General features: G+C 36.5%; 1 protein-coding gene across 4 annotated transcripts in view; it reads right to left on the reverse strand.

Moving 5' to 3' along the window:
* FOXP2 (forkhead box P2) overlaps positions 1-25000 on the reverse strand; it is a 189434-nt gene that overhangs the window by 3765 nt on the left and 160669 nt on the right. For all 4 annotated transcript variants that reach the window (XM_054399335.1, XM_054399333.1, XM_054399332.1 and 1 more), the window contains 2 exons: positions 24746-24815; positions 23749-23912 (listed from right to left, as the gene is read on the reverse strand). In XM_054399335.1, the coding sequence (XP_054255310.1) occupies positions 23749-23912; positions 24746-24815 (234 nt within the window). The remainder of the gene's footprint in view (positions 1-23748; positions 23913-24745; positions 24816-25000) is intronic.

The following is a 25000-nucleotide window of genomic DNA, read 5'->3' on the forward strand; positions in this document are numbered from 1 at the left end:
CTTGGTAAGGAATTCTGTAAAGGTTACTATGACAATATTCTGAAGTTTTGTAAGAACATCTGTGTATACACACTCACAGATGCATGGGTTAACAAGGGAAAAATGAATTAATCCATCTGGATTAAATTCTGAATTTGGATGTGCTAAGAGCATTTGATTTTTACTTAGGCAGGCAAAGTAAGGATCAACTATCTTTAAATTTCAGCTAAACCCCTCTATTTTAATCAATACCTTATTAGTACTTTTATTCCCATATTGTTTCTATATCCTTGCATAAATATATACAATTTACCTTGAATTAGAGTAGAATAGCTTTAATTTTCACTGCTAGAAGAATAAACAGAAAAAAAAATTATTGCATTTATGAAATACAAAAGCCAACTCTTTTGGTGGAAGTAGATATAAATGCAGTGAAAACTCCTAATTTAGGAAATTAAATAAGGCAAAATCATGACTAGTCTCACTGTACAAGTATTGCCTCACAAATAGGGTATACAAAATATACTATGCAAATATTTAGCAGTCAGCTACAGCACATGACTTCTTTATAGCTAGAATACAATGATTACTATCCAAAGATTACTGGATTATGGTCTGGGTTAGTATTCAATAAGGCCCTGCACTGTAATTGATAAAATAATAAAGAACTACACATAGTGCCTGGTTCTCCTTGCAAAGTTAAGCTGGTCATAGAGATTCAAAATTAAAATTGAGCCTAATCTCTTACATTTCACTGCTGTGATGTTTCTAGCAGACACATGAGGTTTGGAGCACCCCAGGGTGAGCTGAGGTCATCTACCTCAGTGTAGACTTTGCTGAATTTGAATACAGCTGTTAGGATCCTGAGGCACCAAGATGCTACAGTCTCCATCTAAATTTAACTATACTTGTTATTATTTGTTTGGGACATGCATTACAAAGGAATGTGGGGTCATTTAGAAATTACTTTTAGCACCAAAACTCATGGAAACAGTGTCCTTGGAATGGGGGAGAAAAGTTATTAATCCTTTCTTAAGGTAACACATATAATTGCCTGCTTTGAGATTTAAGGGACCTCTGACAAGGTTGGGTTTTTTAATTAGTATCTTTTTTCAAATATTGGTGAATTCCATTTAAGCTTCAAATTTCAGATATTTTCTTCAGAATTGTAAGTGACTATGTTTTTGATGGAAGTCTTCAATGTGTTTAATCATGATATAATGCCACTTCTAGAAGCTGCAATAGTCTGTCCCCTGTGTTACTCCCAGGAAATTTCATTTTGAGCACCAGTATACCTAGCATATTCCTTCATTTACAGTCTCCCTCACAAGTTCATACTGGGACCAGGACAGTTTAATATCTTAATCAGTGACATAGCCAGCAGGACTAAGTACACCCTCAGCAATTTTGCAGACAACACCATGGTAAGTGGTGCAGTTACTTGATGGAGAGAAGGGAGGCCATCCAAGGAAACTTTGACAGGCTTGAGGAGTGGGTCCACATGAACCTCATGAAGTTCAATAAGCTCAAGCATGAGATCCTGCACCTGGGTCAAGGCAACCTTCAATATCCATAGAGACTAGGGTACTGAAGAGATTGAGAGAAGCCCTTTGGAGGAGGACTCAGGAGTACTGGTTGATGAAAAATTGGATGTGAGCCATCAGTGTAATACATGCCACACAGAAAGCCAGTTGTGTTCTGGGCTCCATAAAAAGAAGCATGGCTAGTAGGCTGAGGGAGGTGATTCTTTCCCCTGGTCTTGGGAGGTTCTACATGGAGTATTGCATCCAGCCCTGAGGATGTACAAGACAGATATAGACCTGTTAGAGTGGATCCAGAGAAGGGCCACAGAAATAGTCAGAGTGCTGGAACACCTCTCCTGTGAAGAAAGGCTGAGAGAGTTGATGGTGTTCAGCCTGCAGAAAAGAAGACTCCAGGGTGACCTTATTGTGGCCTTTCAATATTTAAAGGAGGCTTGTAAGAAAAACGAATGCCTTTTTAACCAAGGCCTCTAGTGGCACAAGGGGCAACATTTTTAAACTTGAAGAGGACAGGTTTAGATTGAAACTAAAGAAGAAATCTTTTTACAAAGAGAGTGGTGAGACACAGAAAGTGGTTGCCCAGAGAAATTGTGGATGCCTCATCATTGGAAATGTTTGATGCCAGGTTGGACAGGGCTTTCAGCAACCTGATCTAATGAAGCATATTCTTGTCCATGGCAGGGCAGTTGGAACTAGATGATCTATAAAGGTCCCTTCCATCCCAAACCATTCTATGGTTCATTACTTTTCTTTCCATGCCTAAAAATTCTTACTACAAAACTTTTCCCTTTTACAAGTCAAGTTCACCCCCTTTAAGGGCAGCATGCAGGATGTTTCTATTACTTTTCTGTAATTGGAGTGCAGCCACTGTACACACAGAGAGGATAACAAGAAATATCCATTAAACATGCACTACACATTAAGATACTAATTCCTTTTAAGCTGTAATTTTTTAGTATTAAAGACCTTTTTTTTCACAGACAGTTCAAAGATTGTTTTGATGACAAATCTCTGGAAGAATGAATAGCTCAGAAAACTAATCAGGATACAAAGCTTTCATTTTTGTCAACTACACTTTCTTCTGCATCAACAGTAAATCAAGTAGTTCAGTTGTCCATGAAAAAAAAAAAAGAAAAGAAAAGAAGGGCTCATAGGAAACAGCTCATAGGAAACACTGTCACACAAGCACCTCTTTCTGGATGTGTAAGCACAAAGAATAACACATAGGATTTTGAAACTAAAATTTCTCTCAACTCTAGAGTTTGTTTTTTGAAATCAAAGGTTGAAAGGCAAAGTTGAGGTATGCTGGTTAAAGATGGAAAAGAGTTTTCATTTATAGTTTTTTATGTATGTTCTGAGGAGGAAGCAACTATACTAAATATATATCAAAACCAAACCTTTTTTCTTTTCCATGAGCAAACCAAGATTTGAGCATCCATCTTTTAAATTGCTGAGCATATTCTTATCTTGAAGACTTTCAGTATGATATATTCAAAGATATTTATTGTACATAGAAAGCAAAATATTCAGATTGGTATTCACATATAACTAATAGGAAAACATGTATGTGTACATGTGTATGTATGTGCAAAATTCTACACTACTATTTCATTATACAATGAAAGGAGTATACTAAGGACTGATTACCATGTGAAATGCTGAGTATTTAAATAAATTCTAAAGAAATATTTATATATGCCATGTGTTTTTATTAATAACCATGCTAATCAAATAAAGCCTAACAGGTCATAAATAGCTCAGTGATTTCTGACTTCTGATCAAAACTTACCTACTACATAGTTGGAATCTGTATTTTAACAAAGATTAGTAGGGTTACTTGAAGCACCCATCCTGGGTTCAGAACTAGTCAGTAGTTCTTATTAATTACATAGAAGACAGAATAGAAAGTATGATTAATTTCACAGTTGTCAAGAAAGTACGAGCTAACGCAAGGACACTGGTAGAGATGATGAGATTTCAAGCATGTGGCAACTTTGAAAAAATACAGGTAGAGGTTTAGAAAAACCTCTTATATGAAGAAAAGCTGAAAGAAGGCTGTCTTAGGTTACAGAAAGATCAACAGGTCAAAAGCTGGAGTTAAAAATTAGCACAGACAGTGAAGCACTAGGTAAGGTTGCCTGGGGAGCTTTGGAGTTCCCATCCTTAGGGTGCCTTTACAAAGAGGTTAGGCACATATCAGTGAGAACTGAGTTCAGTCACTGCTGTTTGGTAAAATAAAGGAACGATGAAGTCATCTCTTAGCAAGTATTGTTACCACATCATGTCTAAATGTGCTCATCAAAACATTTGTCTGCTATTGAACAAGTGCTAGCAAACTACAGCTCTACCTGAGCTCAGAACTAACAATGCAGTATAATAAACAGGAGATGAGAACATGCCTGCAGCAGCAGCAAAAATAAAATATGGCAATGCTAAACTATTTCACATAACTTTTTGGTAAAGTACAAACAAATGTTGACAGTCATGTCCATGGAACACTTCTTTACAATCGGTGGATCTCCTATTTAAAAATACAATCTTCCTTTTACCCCAGCACTTTCAAAATGAAACTCCTCATGAGAGACCTCTGTAATATAAAAGCATCCTAATAACTTGCAGAGCTGCCTTCTCCCTTGCACACGGAACACAGAACATGAAGTTCCTCTGTCTGTGACTGCCTTAAACGTTCACTCTTCCACATGCTTTACATGGAGATTTTTCTCCCACTCCTTCAACTGGCAAATGACAACTACATGTTCTCTCATGGTCTCAAATGTATACTGTGTCCTTAAAGACATTATCATTTATTATATTCAACTGGAATGACTGCCAGGTGATAGGAGACAGGTAACAGTTGCTGGACAATTACAGAGGCCTCATGAAGACTGTTTGTAGGCTGCTGGAGAAGAGTCTCGAGGCTTCAAAGGAAAAAGGAAGATAACATGACAGGCAGCTGAGAGATAAATATATACTAGAAAGGAATGGATAAAGTAACTTCCAAATATTTAGAGATGAGTTTTGCACAAGATAAGCCTGATTCTGCCTTGGGAAAACTTGTTTAGTATAACAGCTACTAAAACCCTGCTAGAATCTCAGCAATGGCAACAAAACAAGTGTTACATTCAACTTTTAAACATTAGAATGTATGCTGTTGCTGACAAGAAAACAACCAGATCCTATAACCAAGTACATGATTTCTTAATTAAATTGAGTTGAGCTGGTGTCTACAAGGAGAAAATATACTTGATATAGTATTCTCAATTATGGATAGTGTGTTTTCTACAGAGGTTTCACGTCATATCAGCTTTAATGTGAGGCAACACCAAATCCAGCAAAAAAAGCAGTGAGAACACAGGACAATAAAATATAAATAATTACAATACACAAGGTTTGAATTTGTTTAGTAAAAAATGGTGCTCATTCCAGGCTGTGAACAGAAAATACAACTTTTCATTGGAAAAACTACCGAGTCAGGCAATGCCTGAGTTACAAAGACCCTTTCCTTCTTCCAAACAAGAGATTTAACAATTTAAGTTTCTCTGTATTTCTTTCATCAAATTCTATGGCAGGAAAAAAACCACTAGTTAATTTCTCATATGTACATGTAAAAAAGAAATAAAAATGCAGTGTTCAGTGTTTAATTCTGAAAGCTGCTGGTGAACTACTACAACCACTCCAAAATTCCCCATGGAACAAATTCCAGTTTAGTTCTGGGTCCTCTAAACATTGTTGTCCATATCCATATCTAAATAAATGTTCTGCTAAAATCATTTAAGGGAAAGTGCTGTGGGATGTCACAACAGAGAGATGCAGTCTCAGACAATTAAGGCAATGTAATGGCTGGTCCTGAAAAGAGTGCTCTTAGCTTTCTTTTAAAGAGTTAGTAAATGTTGAGAGAGAAGAGCTTGGTGTTCTGCTGCCTAAGTCAATGTGCTTACTGTGAGCTTTGTAGCAAAGTGTATAGTTTGCAGCAAGTTATGTAATTTATTAAGATATTTTAGTGCATTTTTATTCCATGCAGGAGTTGTAATAATCAGTCTAAAATAACAAAAGGGTGATTTTTTTTATTGGGTTGCAGCTGAAAGTATTTTGTATTGCTATGGTGACTTAGGCACCTAGTAACACTGAGGAGCTTTTTACTTTGGTATTCAGTGGCACAAAGGGCAATAAATTACATCATGTCTTGAAGTCCCTTCCAGACTTATTTTCTATGAGACTTTAATTTTGATACTATTGACTCACCAGCTTTCCTAGTGACTTCATGTACAAGTGTATAAACATGACGAATTTTCTGGAAGTTTGCTGAAGAAAGTTTTCCCAAGGGAATATTTGGGATTGAACAATTTCTAAGCCATATATGGCATGACAACCTATGTTGGATTATTTCTTTTAAGATTTTGTTTGCCTGCGAAAGTAATAAAGATTTGTAAAAGTTAAAATAAATGAGTAATTAAAAGTAGCACCCAAACGGCTTTAACCATTTCCCAAACCAAAAGAAGCAGACTTTGACTCGTTCTTTCACACAATTCTGTACACAGTTTTAAGCAACACATCTTCAAAACCAGTTGGTTAGTCTGCAGATATTCTTCCATGTGCACTATTTCTCCACTAGCTCTACTTCCATTACATTGATTGTGCTTCAGTAATATGCAAAAACCCAAACCCAAACATGTTATATTTGTGTAGCACTATCTTTTATAGAACTCTACCTTTCCACTGCAACTTTTAATGTTAGACACCTTCAATTTTAGTTTACATTTTTACTTATTACCCACACTCAATTCTTTCATTCTGAGGACACCTCAAACTACAAGTGCATTTCAATTCAGCTACATAGACTATATCATGTATATTTTGGGATATTAAAAAAAGATCCTCAGATACAAAATTCTTCAAACTAGAAGTCTGCAAATTTTTGTCTAAGTCAACATATTTTTGTCAATTTTTTGTGTCTAAGGTAAGGTACTGAAGCAGAAAGAACACTGTGGCCAAACTAACTCTTTCTGTACATTTCTGAATTTTACTATTTGAAGGATATTATTAATCTTTATCTGAAGCATCTTGGCTTTTTCATGCCAACATCTATTTAACATCCAAGATCATATAAAATATTTTTCTACTTTAAGCTATTGAAACACATATTATTTACATTTTTTTAATTCTGATTGACCTAGTACTTTTAAAGCTGTGACCTTCATTATGCTTTTCTACCAAAACATTTTTCACCAAATATTATTTGCTAAAATGATAATCGCTATATTACAGATGCAGTAAGTGATCTGTTTATTTGGTGTTTTCTTTTCCCTCTCATTTTTATTTCTAGTAGATCTGGACTAGCATTTTCTCAGGAAGAGCTGCATCTTGTCTTGCCAGCACAGCCCTAGATCTGTAGGATATTCTGTAGCAGATTAAAAAGAAAAGCTCTCCTTTCCAATCCACTGTTTCAGATCTAGAGTTTTTATATTTATGCTTTGGTAGGCAAACAGAGACAAATCCTCAAATGCTACAGTATTTTCAAGGTATCTAATTCTATTACTTTGCCTCTTTACAATTTCATGCTATTATAAAAAGTTTATTATTTTTTCTTAAGTAGAAGTGAACTGTTTATTGATGTGGATACGTGCAGCCATTTAGGGAGATACTAATCCAAATATTGAGAAAAGGAAAAAAGAGCATTAGGTGAGTAATTAAATACAAATTCAGTTATGGTACAACTGTCACAGAATCTATTACCATTTTTCCTTGAGTATCAGGAATCACTTTCTCCATGTCTATCACATACACTGAAATGCTGAAGAAGTGCAATTATTTCTAGATAAAATAATGCCTATATGCAAATCTCTACCTTCAAGCAAGAAAGGGAGGAAGGTCCTATTGTCACATATCCTTGTCATGCAGCTTAGGCTACACTACCTCATTTCACTAAGGAGAGAGTGAAGCTACAACATCCTGGTGGAAGCAACGTGGATGTGCTTTGTCAACCTGCCACGTTCAGACTATACCCTTCTTCCCAGTGTCCTCCAAAAACCATAATGAGAATAAAAAGGGATGTAGCAACCTTTTCTTCCCTCAAATGCAAAGCTAAAGCACAAAAAATATCTTCAAAATATACACATTATCATACTTATCACCCTATCCATTGCCAAGGATTTCAAGTCTCTGTGATAGAGTTGGGATTGGCATTGACATGGTAATAGAAAGCAGAGGCAACAGACCTACCTGGCAGACACTGCTGCAGACTGTCAGGAGATGAGTACACTGGAATAATTAATTAGGCCACTGAAGTTCTCTGTCTTTAGTTCAGCACTTGAGGAGACAGTGTAAGATGGAATTAATGATCAATGGTCACAAAGTGCCTCTGGCACATAAAAGTAAGGTGCAGCAGCAAGTAAGAATGAGTTTGTAAAAGTCTATTATTGCTTTTACAACCTCCAAGACTAGATACTTGCTTTTCTATTTATAATAGGGGTTGATAAAATTTTATTTGTCACTGCATAAGAAGCTATGTTCTTCCCTTGCCTTCCCTTCAATTACTTAAAGATTAAAGGTAGGTGAGTCCCTCTGGGCAGGGGGGGAAATAAAAAAAAAAAAAAAAAATCTATCACAAACCCCATTCATTATCAACTGCACAAAATTGGTCTTGCAAACATAACTTTTCTTTAGTGTTACTTTAAAAAGGTGTAAACTCATTTGTTATTTATGTAAGATCCGTCTCTTCAGTGAGCACCTGATATGACTTTGCTGGTATCTGCAGAACAAAATCCAGAGCATCTTTCCCCTTGGGCTTGGTTGCCTGTGCTCGCTCTCTTATTGTTTTACCTTTCTCTAGGATCACAAGATACTTCAGGTCAACCTCCTGTTCAAAGAAAGCAGAGCTACAAGGTCAGAGCAGGTTGCTCAAGGTTGTCTTGAAAAGTTCCAAGGATTCAGACATTTTAACTTATGTCCACTGCCTCTCCAACTACCACTAAATTGAGGAGCCTGGCTCCATCTTCTTGCTAATCCCCTTTAGGTGATGAGGGTCAGGTTCCCTCAAAGCCGCCTCTTCTCCAGGCTGATCCAGCTCAGCTTCCTCAGTCTCTCCTCACAGGGCAACTGCATCTGCTTCTGACCATCCTAGTGGTCTTTTGCTGAACTCACTCCAGTTTACTGTTGTATTTTTTTTATATTCAAGGTGCCAAAACTGGAGGCAGTATTCCAGGTGTGGTCTAATGAGTGCTTAGAAGAAGGGGATAATAATTTTTCTCAGTCTCTTGCACCTCTGCTGTGCTTTATAAAGCCCAGGACACTGTTTATTTTCTCAGCTTCCAGGTCATTCTACCATGCACCACTGCAAGGTGATCTTCCCTCCTCAGTGCAGTGCATGGAATTTCATAAAGTTCCTCTAAGCTTAGTCCTTCAGCCCATATAGGTCTTCTGAATGGCTATCCTACCCTCATGCATATTGATTGTTCCCCTAATTTGCTGCCATCTGCGAACCTGATAGAAAAGAGATCCATCATCCAGGACATTGATAAAGATGTCCCAGCATATTCTTATATCCCAGGAAAAATCAGATAATATAAAGGTATTACAAATGGAAGGCCAAAGTAAAAGGTAAGAACAATTATTAATTGATCTAACAGGAAAGTGGTAGAGGAAAGCCACTCTGAGTGGCTGTGGTATCAGAGGGGAGGGGGACAGCAGGAAGATACTCGTTATCTGAAAATCTGAACCAAGTGAACATGAGCTGCTATCTTCAAGAGAAGAAATGCCACAAGCTATATTTGGTATCTAAAAAGGAGGTATAGAATTAAGAAGGGAGCTTAATACCCCAAATCTGAAAGGATGATTTATTTTCTATCTTTTCAATTTTAGGGAAATAGAGACAGCAAAAATTACATAAATCCTAACCTAAAAGCAAAAGAAAACACCAAAACCTTTTTTTTAAAAAATCATTTAGAAACTTGTAACAGTTAACAGGGAATTCCCAATTAATACTGCTATGACTGCAAAAGTATTCTCTTGCCTTTATTTGCACAGATAAAAATGTTTCAGATTTCAACATCAGCAATTTTGCTAATGTTGTAGAGTACTAACATTGAACACATTTTCAAAGATCTAATACAAAGATTTCTGATCTGGGAGAACTCCTTGTTTTGTTTGGAAAAAAAAAATCAATGAACTGAAATTGAGAAATGAAGCTGTAAGCAGTCACAAGAAATATCAAATGGAGATTAGGAATGATTAAGAGTGACTGAAGGCAGAATAAGAAATGAGAGAAAGCCAAAGACATGCCAACAAATGGGATCCTGGGATGAAATCCAGATCTCATTTAAGTCAGTGGCAAAATTTCCATTGACTTCATTAGGGCCATGATTTTCACTTGTGAAGTTTATTAACAGCAGAAGATATAAATGAAACATGCTATGTTATCTGACAGAATGCTTGGGGAGAAGGAGGAATAACAAAAGGTGATACAAATAGTGAACCATGTATTTTTCTACTAAACAAATGACATGGAGTAACAAATCTCTGTAAGAAACTTCAAAAATGTAACTCATACTAAGATCAGACTGAAGGATTTGCCAATATTAAAACTAGTTAGATGAAGGAAGAACAAAATAGCATTTCACAATAGGGAGGTAGGTTAAAAGTGAGAATTCTCTAAGAATGTAGGCATTTAATTTCTGTTTTGAATAGAATTATGAACACCCAAGAAAAAGCTACGAATAGTGCTAACAACACAGTATACATAGATCAGTTTTATACAAAGTTTACTGTGAAAAAAATAACACAGTATACAATGAGTGGCATGGATTTACTGCTGACAAATAAATAAACTATCCATATACACCTATCTACTGTAACCACTTGGTAAATACATTATTGTGAATCCTTCAACAGTGCCTCTGCTTAAGAAATCTAACCCCACTATGTTAGACTAACTAGGACAGAAAAATGATGGTGACAATAACATAAAATATGTTTAAGTATTTATAGTAGTCCCTCATGTCAACTCCTATATTCAATGTATTTCACTACCTTTTAGTTGTTATTCTCTCATCTGGAAAACAACATACAACACAAAAGAACAACAGAAGTGACCTATGGCACAGCAAACAACTTTCTAAGAGGACACATTAAAAATTACAGTAATAATTTGAATTGATTTGATTTAGCTGCCTTTGAAGTCAACACAAGAGGAATAGTGGCTTGGAGGTATGAGCAAAAGTCATATATTAGAAATCTGAAAGTAAGGAAAATGTAGAAAAGAAACAAAGGTTCACCTTCACCTTATATATACTTAAGGGTCACTCAATTTAATACAGCAGATTTACAATCATTTTATCACTTTAAATGCTAAAACTTGCTACTTCTGTTCCAAGCAAAGTTTAAAAATGGGTGTTCTAGCAACTCAGAAAAAAAGGAAAACATGCAAAAAACCCACTTTCTAAGAATTTCAGCTTTGTAGTAATGAGTCCAAGCTGAAATAAAATCTGAAAGCAAACAAAAAAGTCAACAATCAAACATATCCTCTTTTTTTAGCTTTGTACAGAATGAGCATGATACAAATAAGAAATTGGCATATTTGTCGACACCTGCATGAGAATTTCATTTTCCTTTAACAACAACAATATATTATTGATTAAAAATGAGTCTTCACATTTTAGGGGGCTTTTTGGGTTATTTATTTTAAATTTGCAAGAAAAAAACAAGATAATAAATAGGGTTACCCTACCTGAATTGACATATTAGGGGCTACAAATGTTAGCAGTTCTTACTACAAAAATAATCAGATAAAATCTTTGAACTGTAGATAAAGGATCTTGCTTGAAATACAATGTATTAGCAATGTATTATTTGGTTTTTTTTTCCCAATATCAGATGAGGCTCAAAACTCCTGCACAATTAGCCCTTCTTACAGGATCAAAGTTTTTAGGAATGAAATTCTGACTGGGAAATCATATTAACAGATTTTCTGATTCTAGTGACTTCTACTAAAATTCCCATCCTTCACACTGGCTTGCTACCTTTGGTGTCTAAATAAATGTATTTTTCCTGTGATAGAACCATAAAAAAGTAGAAACTTGACTAGAATTAGCTTAGGGCACAAGACTCTAAAGTCTTTCAAACTGTGAAGTGCATCTAGTTCAAACGTCACAAGTTAACATGCTAAACAAAGAAAAGGATTAGGGAGAAAGAGCACAGAAATTTTTAAGGTAAAAATTCAAAGGAAAATGATAAAAGACTAGAGATTTGATCATCTGACTATATTGAGGGTTGTTGAGGAACCAAAATAAGCAAGCCTCAAAACAACAAAGTTTAACAAAAGAGGCTATGGCTCTGTCATGTTCTGCAGTGTTTGGCAAGTTTTAAAAATTGTGCCAGGTACATGGAAGCTTAGCGGCAACTTTTGTGGGCTAGGGCAGGTAGTTGTTCTTTATGTCAAATCTGGAAAGCTATTCAGATCCAGGAAAAGCTGAGGGAAAATTTGGACTGTACTATACATGGTTTATGTACATCTTAATATAAATAGAGGCTATATAAACTTGTTTTTCTATTTCTGTTGAAAACTTTTATGCTAATAAAACTTTGCTATCTTGGAAAATGTATAGCTCATCAGATAGTCTGGGACAAACAGGCTGACACTAACATCCTTTTACTAATGTTTACAGCACATTTTTTGGTGAGATTTTATAAGCTAATTATCAACTTTTGTCCACAGTCAGCAAAGGACTGAATGGTATTACACTTACACCTAGGTACTGGACATTTTTTTCTTATGGAACAGTCTTCACTGAAATTGTGTATTGACAATGAGTATGTTTCAAATTTTCAGCAGGATGCTACCAAAGTATTTCCTTTTCATGTGCTATGTTCCTTGGAGCATCTATATTTTATTTTTTCAGTGTTTAAGAGCTAGGACTTGAAGTGATGACTAGCTTTGTCTGCTAGAACAAGCCTGAAGAATGGTCATTCCTTTGCTGGTTTTTGCTGAATAGTTGATGGCAGCATTTAACAAACATTTAACAAATAACCATGTCACGTTACACTCAGGAGGAACAAATGGGTCACACTGACCTATGTAAGACTGCACTGCCCTAGATGGCATTTCTCACATTAACTGAATCTTATGTTCAGTACATATTTTTCTGTTAAATTTAAGTTTCATTAAGTCTTAAAAATAAGAGTACTTAGAGATATTTAGCCAAGACAGCTGTTCAAAAATAAATGGACTCAGAAAATGCAGCTAGCATCTAGTAAGACATGGTATACATAAAAAAACTTACAGTTTTCAAGATTTGTCAAAAGAATCAAAGAAACTGGGTTGGAAAAGATTTCAAGAGATCATACAGTCTCGGATTATTTATACCTAAATCACTTATGTTCACTTTGAATATGTCCTTAGTAGCCTCCAGTACCATGGTTCCACAGTCTCTCTGTGCTGTGATATGTATACTGGTACACGCATAAGCACTTAATTATTTGACAGTCAGAAAGGTTTTATTTTTTTCAGCTCACTTTTTCTGCTTTTCTTACTCTTCTTGCTGAAATTCTAAACAATTGCTTATTCTTCTGTTGCAAACAGACAAGGACAAGTTCATTCCCATCTTCTCTGCACAGCCCTCTGAAGACCTTCATGATTTCCTTACCCAGTTCTTCTCTTCTCAGGAAACCTAGTACTTTACTGCTTCCTCAGAAAAGGCCCATCAGAACTAGGTGGAGGACAGAGCTTACTTTTACCTACAGAATTCCATGGTTTTTACGACCATACACATTTATCAGTGCACATTCAGTTAGTGACCTGCTGCAATGTCTACTCTTAAGAATCACTACATGTAAAACTTCAAACTTATTCTTTTCTCAGAACATTCCATCAAATTGCTAACAACATGAATATTAATCATGTCTCCTATTTATATGCTATTACAGATTTAAGATCTAGATATGAAGAGCAACATGCCTGAAAAATGTATTTTATCTTCATGGCCTCTGTGAGAAAACACAACTACAGTCTGCCTGCAGACTGAGCTGATTATGAGGTATCTGACAAATCACAGAGACTAGGTTAATATACCCTGCCTCTTCACCACATACTTTGGCCTGTGCTTAATGCAGACTTCTGGTATATAGGGCAGTATATCTCAGTCTGATGAAATACCCACAGTACAATACATTGTTTGTTACTGGATCTGGAAGTATATTGCTACAAAATAAAAAAATGGTTTAAATGGTAATTCCAGCAACTCCATATGGATACAAAAGTATAATTATTTCTTCCATGATGCCACAAATAAAAGAGCATGTATAGTAACAGAACACTTCTTGATGGGTGCTCTTCTCATGGTATTTTGCTGCTGCCAATCATGGTTTACTTCTTGGTTTAATGTACCTAGAGTGCAGTCTAATTTCAAATGGCATTGTGTCAGACACTTCTCTAAAAAAAGTCTGATGCTATTCTACACGGAAATGGCAGTGTAAATGATACACAGCTTCCACTCAAACTGGATCTGAAGGTGTTTTCCAAAAACCGTAATGATTCCTACCTAAAGACTGCAAGAGTTTGGGGCAAGAATACTTTTTGCTTTTCCTTTCTACAACACCTATCACAACAGGGCCCCTAGCTCACCCTTTAACACCACACTAAAACTAAACCACAACAGCTTACCTGATTTTAGCTAAAATGTATTGTTTCCCCCATAAGAACAGAGAGAAAGAAGAAACACACTATATACCTCTGCCTCTGAACTACTTCAAAAAACCATTAACATCTGCACATGAAAATAAATCTGAAGTGAGTAGTTTTATGCAATAGCACCTAAAAAGTTAAGGAGAATGGAAAGTCTGCAGTATCACAGTGAGCCTGTTTCATCTACCAAAATTCCAAAGTTCATAATGTGTGATCTCTGGGACACATTTGAGAAACAAATGGAGGAAGAGTAAGAAAGACTATGTAAGCTTCTCAATTGGAAGCTTATGGGAGTCTTTGAAAAGGGTTAGTGAGAGGACATGATCATACAAAGTCTTCGCAACACCATTAAACCTCTATTAACTGGTACAGTGGAACAAATTATCTTGGTAAATCTACATAAAGGAGGAAGATGACTGGATTTGTTCATCCTCATTTAACATGCACATTTAATATTGTTGTTTAGTTGGATAAACCCACCAGAATACCTGCAGTTATAACCCTAACAGAGATTACCCTCAGGGTCTTATCACACATAAGCATTTCCAGCAGTGTTCTAAATCACAGACTTCTGTTAGATGCCAATAGCACCTTTTTCCCTACTCTGCTTTGCTGGAAGATTGTGAACACTGCTTTTCTATATAGATATTACCAGGTATAATCACATCTTTATCCATCTTGAGATTTGACTACTTTAATGTGACCTACACACAGGGTCTCACACTGATACGAAGTCTTTCTATAAACTCTTAAAAAAAAGAATATTTTAGTTATAAAATACATAAAATGCCTGAAGTTTTGTACAAATTCTGAAGGCTAAATAACAGTCAAATAATAACACTACCTCAGCATAAAGTTTCCTAATGTGTTTCAATGAATTTTTGCTTGAATTTATGGATCACAATTTGAACTATTGGTATAAACATTACCAATTGTATACGATTTTTTTTTTCTTTACACAATATGTAGATGTAGAGACACATTTTGGACATGTGCACTTACAACAAAAACTAGAGAGTCCACTTTAAAAAAGGTGGCTTATAATATTACATTTACTAAAAATCCAAAAGCAATCATCAAAAGTTGGTAAAATTAGTACCTGTTAGTGCACTGTTAACCACATTATCATCTCAGCTTTTGTGTTATACAAAGACAGGATTTCCTACGAACTGAATTTAAGAGCTACACAATCACAATGCAGAGAGATTCAGATGCACAGCTTCCACATTTTTAATATCTGCAACAATATTTAAGATGCTGCCTTTTCTTACACAGATTTGAATAGTATAAATATCATGTTCATACACTGAGAATTCGTGACAGCAGTACCACAAAGTTTTCAGTAAGACATCCTCCAAAAAGATTCTGTGAAACCCCACAGGAGCCCACCATCTTCTACAAGCCATGCTATGGGGATATGACACTTTTCAGCTGAAGGCACTATATCTCTGGAGTGATCTTTTTGTCAAGAGCATTGGGAATGTACTGTAGAAGTGCAACAATTGAAGCTGGAATAATGTAAAGAAGACATAGCAACTTCTAATCCAAAGTGAAACATGTAACATTTAAGAAGCTAAAAAGGAAAGGATAAAGGACTGTAATATCATTCTTGAGAGATAAGAAAATTGATGAAGAAAGGCAAAATGTAGAGGACAAATAGACTGAAAAGTGAAATAATGGAAAATAAAATCAAAAAAAGAGAGAGAGAGAGAATGCAAACATTTAGGAAAATGTCCAAGTGAAAAGTTCTGTCAATTGGAACAATGAAAAATATTATTAATAAAAACATAATTGCTTATATTTCCATTAGTGCCCACCCGCATGTGAGTGGCTGTGTATGAAAGTAGGGAGGCACAGTTATAACTCAAGTTTACTGTTACATGATCCATACAACCAGCAAAGAAAGAAAGAAAAAGTAGATTGTAAGAAAATAGTATGATCAAGTATTGGATTCCTTGACTTGCTTTTCATTTTCAGATGCTTTGCAGTACTATGCAAAGTCAAAATTATTTCACTCTGTAGGCTCACAATAGAGCCTCTCAAAGGGAATATGGTTGGACAAAAGCTATAACCTTTAAGATTCTGTTTCCTAGCTGTTCCTCTTTTCATATAAAAATAAAAATCAATTGTTGTCAGAAAGCCTCTTTCCCTATTATCTTTCTTTTGTTAGATTTATGAATAAAAATGTGTGAAATTAAATTATACAAGCATTAAAATATCATGTGATCCGGTGAGACATTTTTGAAGAACAAGGATAGCCAGAAAAATTGCAACTGCTACCACACTCGTCTGCTCAATTACATGCTTCTCACCTATTTAACAATGCTTGTTACATCCCTGTTAATTGATGTGTTTCAAGAGTTTATTTTCTTATACAGTATGCTAAGTCTTACACAATGAACAAGAGACTTGGATCATAGCAGTCTCCTAGAACAGAATAAGCCTCCAAGGTAAATGCAAAGAGATCATGAAATGGGACAATGCATGGTAACAATGATAACAAAAAAAAAAAAAAAGATTGGAAGACAGGGGATTGGAACATTATGAAGTTAAAGAAACAAGGGAATGAAAGGGATTAAAACTGGAATGATAGGTAACCTACTGTAAGTGGTGTGAAAGCTTAACAGTGGGGGACTGGAATAATCAGATATGGGAACGACCTGACAATGGAAAGCTTTCAAACTGAAGCACCTCAAAAGTAAATGATCTTAGAGCAGAATAATCATATTTGCCTCTGGGAATAAAATTTAAAGATAAAAACGTCTGGGGGGTGGGGGGGAAATCACAACAAGTTTGCTGATTATGCAGATAGAACTGCGGAGAGAAATGATCCAGCCAAGGTAAGAGTGGGAAAGGTAATGGAGTAAGGTTGGGAACAACAGCAGAATACAATGAAAAAGGTGACTGAAACCACAGATGGTTGGAACTCACCATTTTTAAAGACAGAATTGAAGATGAAGGATTACACTGCATAAACTAATTTTTCTAATTCATCTCAGATTGACTCTTCTGTTCATTTGGATGGAAGTTATTCTTTCTTACAATAACCTAACATTACGGTTTTTAGATATACGTATGTCTTGACATCTGGCTTCAAACTATTCCTGTTTTATGGAGAACAGCACCGCAGTATCCTGGGTTGCATTAAGAAGGATATGTCCAGCAGATTGAAGAAGGTTCTCCTCCCCCTCTACTGTGCCCTGGTGAGGCTGCACCTGGAATATTGCATCCAGTTCTGGGGTCCCCAGTTCAAGAGGGACAGGGATCTACCCAAGAAAGTCCAACAGAGGGCTACAAGGATGATTAAGGGACTGGAGCACGTGCCTTATGAGGAGAGGCTGAGAGACCTGGGGCTTTTTAGTCTGGAGAAGAGAAGACTGAGAGGGAATCTAATAAATGTATATAAATATATGAGGGCTGGGTGTCAAGAAGGAAGGGACAGCCTCTTCTCACATGTGCTCTGTGGTAGGACAAAGGGCAATGGATGTAAACTACGACACAGGAAGTTCCACCTCAACATGAGGAACTTTACTACAAGGGTCATGGAGCACTGGAACAGGATCCCCAAAGAGGTTGTGGAGTCTCCTTCTCTGGAGACTTTCAACACCCATCTGGATGTGTTCCTGTGCAACCTGCACTAGATTATACAGTCCTCCTCTGGCAGAGAGGTTGGACTTGAAGATTTCCAGAGGTCCCTTCCAACCCCTAACATCCTGTGATCCTGTGAACAGATTAATTGTATTGTCCTCAGCATGAGCCAGGAAGAAGACAGCGCCCTTCCACAGAATCTCACCAGTAGGATATATGCTTTCCCCATCTCCTTTGCCAACTTGTCCCACTCTTTACTAAATGAGCTGCAGTGAGTTTTAACAGAATGGCATAATCACCCTGTTGTTTTCTATGGCAAGACTACATTTTTTCAGTCTATAATTTTCTGACTTTTCTGATAATCAGCTTCTTTCTGTTTCCTCAACTGCTATGAACAGCTTTGCAGGTTAAAATTCTACCTTTTTCTTCCAAGTTTATGCAGTGAAGTGGGATTTTGTGCAATGCATTTGCCAAAATATGAACATGCAGACAAGAGATACACTAAGTGTGTCTAACCCTTGTCTGTGCCAGTTGCAATAATCACATGTGATCAGTCTAGTACAAAAGCATAGACAAGCACCAGAAAACCAGTTGAACTTAATTCCCACCCCTGATATTCCATCTGTGAGAGTGAAAACACCTGAACACAGAAAAGAGACAGGAAAAGTAATAGCATAAAGTTGATTTCATTATGACCCCATTGTTCATTTAAGAATCTAAATTTACTGGCTCTGAGGGAACTGACTTTCAAATCCCTCTAAAACTCTTCAGCAATATACTGGCTAGGTTAGAAAGCTGTGCTATCAGTAATGCATGATTATTGCCATTATTGTCCCTAAGTACTGTTCTATGTCCTAAACAGTGCTGCTGTTTCATTGGAGGTGATGAAAGTTTTTCCCAAGTTTCCCACAACCATGCTGCTTTAATTGCACTTTTTTGCATACTTGTGGTTTCTAGCTTTACTTCAGAAGTCTGCTTTTATACCCCAAAGGTGTATACTGTGGAGCTCCCAAATAAATACATGTACAATTGTTATGCAAGACTAGAAGCACCTAGTCCTACCTCTGATTATCAGCTAAAACCTAGAGTAATTTTTAAGAAGTGGCTCATGTTCAAAAAGTAAAGGAACAGTCTTAAGTATTGATTTAAAAGAAAAGATTATTGTTGACAGACATTGATTGTTGGCAAATGAGGAAACTGGAATTTTAAAAAGAACGTATGTACTCAAATAAGTAGCATATTTTCTCAGTGAAGATTGACATCAAGGGTGCACTTACTGCCCATGTCAAACATGTCATCAGATTTGAAGATCAGTCAAAGACAGAACTTGGATTTAATGCTGCTGAAATGCAAAAGGTAAACCTGGGATTTGAGATCCCACTAGTGATATGCTGCACACTGGATTAGGAAATTGCCATCTTCCATCAGACTGGGAATGGAAACTGCTAGGCATGCAGCCTAAAATTTCAGATTATTTACATTAACACAGGAGGTATCCCAACTATCAAACTATGGTTATATGGATCACCTGGTAGTTACTGCAGTATTTTTAAAGTGTTTAAGAAGTGTAAGAAATGGAACAGGTTATATATCACTAGCCAATGCAAAAACTGTAAAGTTTTCAAAGTGCCATTTCCCTGCATACACTGGCTGGGATTCAGTGCATTTAACAAGTATTTAAATGTTATACATTTACTTGAAATTATATACCTACTGTCTTTCTCTAGTCGATAAATAGAGACTATTTTTTAAGTCAGCTGATTCACCCACCTATGTTAGATAACTGTCCACAGATGGATAAGTTGATGACTAACTGCTCTTACTACTCTTTTGAAAATGAGACATGAAGTGTCAGATACAAATCCAAAGACTGGATGAATTTCCCCACTTTCTGAGTAGCTAAGGTATTACAATAGGAGAAACCAATTTCTCTGATAATGACCTTATGCTCAAAGCACAGAAATACACACACACATTTTTCATTATGTTTCTAAAAGGATACATTTACATTTAAAACAAAAGCAAAAAAACCCAAAAACCCACAAAAAACATTCCAAAATAAGAAAGTTCTGCTATTATGTATTTTTCCAATCAAATAATATTCATCACAATTCTAGCAGCCAAATGCCTAACTGAGATGTTTGGCTTTGACACTGGGACTCTTTTTGCATTTTCTGCTGATACTCTAATACCAAACAAATGTCTCTCCCTGGAAGCTTTGTCTAGAATCCAAACTCTGCTCCTTCTGAACTGAATGTTCTGGTCTCTAAATTACATGAAACCCCTTTCCTCTTTCTGTAATATCATGGTCCATTGCTCCTGGCTGCATGCCAGCTTTGAGATGGCAGGCAACATAATTGCTCAGCGGATTCCTGGTGTTGTGGATAGTACACTTTCCTGGGAATCAGGAGGTGGAGGTTTAATCTACTTGGAGATTAACAAAGCCACCAACATTATAGATGACTGCAGTAAGTCACCCAAGTACACTTCTCTGGGGGAGGAGCACTCAGACTTCCTGGGTGAACCTTCTCAGGAAGCTACATGTAAGTTGACGCTTGCGGCTGTAAAATACATTTTTTTTCAAGTGAGTTAACTATTTTTCACTACGTTCCTCTATGTGGTTATGTAATCTGTGTAGGTAATGTAAAATTAAAAAATTCTGGTCATTATTTGCTATATTCCTTAATTATTTTACTTCTGTCATGCTTTCCCTATGTTCTTTTCTCATTTTCTTAAGTAATGTACTTTAACAAAGGGCCCTGATGTGGTCACAGAGGCAAGAGGCCTTTCTTCTTCCTTTGTTTTCTGATTCCTGCACAAGCCTCTTCCTTCCCTGACTTGCAGATTGCATTCATTCCCTTTTTCATATTTTTGGCTCCCTCAGAAAGGCAAATGCAAAAAATTTCATGAGTTAGCAGGTATCCAGTCACAGCCTGTGTATTTTGGTTCACAGTTTGCGGTCTCACAGAAGCCCAGTATTCTTGCACCAAATTCGGTGCATGGAATAAATGAGCATAACTTCTTTCTCTAGTAGTATCTGTGTTTTTCCAATCTGCTTCTTCAATCTATCAAGAACTGAGCAACATGTAGTCATAAGTTTCAAAAGATTCATAGAGTCATTAAGGTTGGAAAAGACATTTGAGATTAATTGAGTCCAACCCTAACCCAACTACTATGACCATTATACCATATCCTAAGTGCCACAATGCTTCCTGAACACCTCCAGGATGGTGATTTCACCACCTCCCTGGGTCACCTGTTACAATGTCTCAGCACTCTCTCATTAAAGACATTTTTCCTAATGTTCAATCTAAACTCCCCTGGCACAGCTTAGACCCATTTCCTCTTGTCCTATTGCTAGTTATTCGGGAGAAGAGACCACCACCGGCCTCACTACAACCTGCTTTCTGGTAGTTCTAGAGAGCAGTAAGATCTCCCCTTAGCCTCCTCTGCTCTAGATTAAACCACCCCAGCTCCCTCAGCTGTTTCTTTGTATGACATGCCCTCCAAACCCTTCACCAGCCTCGTTGCTCTTCTCTGGACATGCTCCAGGACCTCAGTGTGTTTCCTATACTGTGGCACCCAGAACTGAACACAGTACTCAAGCCAGGCCTCACCAGCACTGAGCACAGGGGCACAATCATTTCCCTATTCCTGCTGGACACATTGTTCTTGATAGAGCCCAGGATGATCTTGGCCTTCTTGGGCATACTGCTGGCTCATGTTCAGCTGGCTGTCCACCAACACCCCCATATCCTTTTCCACTGGGCTGCTCTCAAGACACTCTGCTCCAAGCCTGTAGTGTTTGGTTGTGACCAAAGTGCAGGACCCAGCCCTGTTAAACCTCATTCTGCTGACCTCAGCCCATTGATTTAACCTGTCCAGATGTCTCTGCAGTGCCTTCCTACCCTCGAGCAGATCAACATTCCTGCTCAATTTAGTGTCATCTGCAACCTTGCTGATGGTGCCCTCAATCCCCTCATCCAAATCATTAATAAAAATATTAAACAGCACTGGCCCCAATACTGAGCCCTGGGGAACACTGCTTGTGACTGGCTGCCAGCTGGATTTAACTCCACTTGTCACAGCTCTTTGGGCCCGGCTGTCCAGTCAGTTTTTAATCCAGGAAAGTCCACCTGTCTATGCTATGGGACGCAAGTTTTGAGGAGAATGCTGTCCCAAAACTGCCTGTTTTGACAAATGACATATCATAGAAATGAGAGAGGAAGGCTGAATCTTGAGTTTGGATGTAACTCAAGTTATTTGCCTTTTTTTACAGACAAGAACTGCTACAATAAGCAGTATTTTAGCTATAAACACAGATATAAATGTAGCCATATCTACATAATCATATGCACAGATATCTCAGTTTATCCAGCAGAATGGCAGACAGTACATAGAATATGTAAACAGATCTGCCAAATACTTACAAAACAACTTTAATAGCAAGTGTCATTCTTTTCTGTAAAGTAGCTGTTTTTAACACACATGATCTAACTCTTGTTTGCTCTTTAAAGTTTTATTGTCTTGGCATTTTATACAGGAAGAGAGCATTAGCATACTCAGGAGAACGGCTAAAAGTAAAAGGCCTCAAGCTACCCTCTGCATGGTTGATAGCATAAAGCATGGGATATAAAAACTTTTGTCTGATTGCTCACTTTACTTGTTTTAGAGTAGTGTTACTCTCAAGAGCATATATTCATGTTCTTTCTACTTCAAGTTTTATTACTTCTTTTGTATTATTTAATACAGCTAAAGACACTTCCAAAAGACAAATTTTTCCATTTTGAAAAAGTAATGGTTTGGAACCTGATAAAATACATGAATGTTCAGAGTGTATTATTTTCAAAGGCAAGTAGAATAAATGTGCAATAAAACAATTAAACGCATGACAATAAACATTTCTGTGTGATCACTGACATATTAACCTGCCAAAAAAAAGAAGAGAAACTCTGCAAAATATTCCCCCTAAAAAATGTCAGATGAAAATGGATTCTCCACACACTAGAGCAGAAGTAAAAAGGGAGCTTGATTTCAATTACAGTTACCACTAAATATCCCACCCTAGAAATTAAAATTAACATTAAAAATGTGAAAGAGAAAAAGGAATGAAACAAGGCAAATCAGATCAGCTGTTTTAAACACAGAAAAAAAAAAAAAGAGACCATAATTGTACATACACATTAAAAATCATCCTACAGTAAACTTAAATCTAAGTCTACTTAGATATCACACTGTTAATTATTATATAAATAACCTGGGAAACAATACCTCCAAGATACATAGTTTGCTATTTAGTAAACAAGGAACTGCCACGTTTGACACCGCTGATTAAGGCCAGGCATTTCTAAAGCTTCAGACACATTTCTGAAATCCACAATACATCAATTTTTAATACTTCCACTCTCTCAGCTCCATTAAAAAGATGGTAAGGGAAAGATTTTAGAGTAATTAATGATATAGTTAGCTGCTAAATATTAATAGGAATCGTAGTCTTGCATAAAATATAACATATAAACCTTGCCAATACAGACGCACCAGTAATTAAACTTGAATATGTAATTACACTGATTTATACGACAGGCAAAAAGTTACACTTTACTGGCTTCTATGTAAACTGTGGGCAACAGTTAAACTTTGCATTTTACGGTTTATATAAATGGGCAATATCTCCACAACAGTTCATAAATGGTTTAGAGACTCATAGTTAAAATTACAACTAATTCCAACGTGAACATTCTGACTATACTTTATAAACTAGGCTGTGAAAATGACCACAGAGACCAGCACTAATCTTACTACAAAGTAAATGGAGACTCATCTATTTAAATTTTTAAATGTAAATGTTTAGGTTCAAACACACAGTTCCAGATGTTTCACTTACCGTCTTTCAAAGCACTTTTGAGTAATATTGTGCCTTAAACTAAGGATTTTTTTTTTTCTTGAAAGGATGCTAACTGCACTTACATGTGAGGCTGAGGAGAGCAGCCTGGACTGCTATTTCCATTACTGTCAATGTGATCCAGCGAACCATTGAGATCTTCATGGACTGCCTGCAGTAAGCCACTGGATGCGTTATTTATCAGTCCTGGGTTACTAAGCAATGGTAAACTACTCTCTGCCAGTGCAGCCTAGTAAAATGAAGAATAAAACCAAAATTATTAGTCCATACAGATACATATAATTTCTAAGCGTTCACACACACAGGAGCGTGCACACACAAAGCAGCTCATTTTTGGTAACTGTGGAGACGGTCAGAAGGATTTTGTTCATTTTCCAATTATTTTCATATTCTGAATATAGCAGCATCTCTATTTCTGGTTTACTATTTCTCTTACATAGGTTTCATTATTTTTCATTATTAACTATGTTCTGATATTCATAGCTCTTTCTAGTTTTACATCATTTTTTGACTTGGAATTACACTTAACCCCTATGCCCTGCCACACAATGGATGACTCTTTTATAATGCAGGCAGCTGCTATACTTTAAAAAATGACCAGAACTTAACTCAAAATAAAAAAAGTCCTGACATTTGCCTCTTCTGCATAAAAATTATATATTATAATTAAACTTTAAAGTTTTTGCCATGAGCACCATGTTCCCCAACACTATGATGTGAAATCATTTATGACAGCTTGGATAAATATTAATGCATATCCACATGCATTTGCAAAAGCTTCTATCAATCTAACATTTGCAGCAAAACTGGATGTTCCAGATTTTGCCACAGGGTGTCCTTCTTGCTTCTTCACATCAAAAGTACAGTGAATAAGAACCAGTACTTCTTGCTGTACTAGGTAATACAACTTGGATGATAAACCCAACTATTCGGAATTACCTTCCAGTCCATATAAGCACAAATGTAGGTAACTGCATACCAAAATATAAAGGGAAATTGAATATGTTACAAATAAGAACATTATTAGTCTGTGTAAAGAAACAATAATTTAGCATTTTTTACCTGCAAGCTTGCATTAAGAGCTGCTCCATAGCCTAAGCTGGTAGGTATGTTTTTCACTAATGTTGGGCTTCTGAAAATAAACGATTTTAAAAAGTTTAAAAAAACCAAGCATTCTGGCTGACTCACTGAGCTAATGGGTTGTTTTTTCAGCTCAGAAGACAAGAGTTTTAAAAAGAAAAATTAAATGAAGTTGGGGGTAAAGGGGCTCAAACCACAGAATACAGTGATTTACTTGTTAGTTTCCTGAACTAACAT

This window comes from Indicator indicator, chromosome 3 (assembly GCF_027791375.1).
Source record: "Indicator indicator isolate 239-I01 chromosome 3, UM_Iind_1.1, whole genome shotgun sequence".
Lineage (NCBI taxonomy): Eukaryota > Metazoa > Chordata > Aves > Piciformes > Indicatoridae > Indicator > Indicator indicator.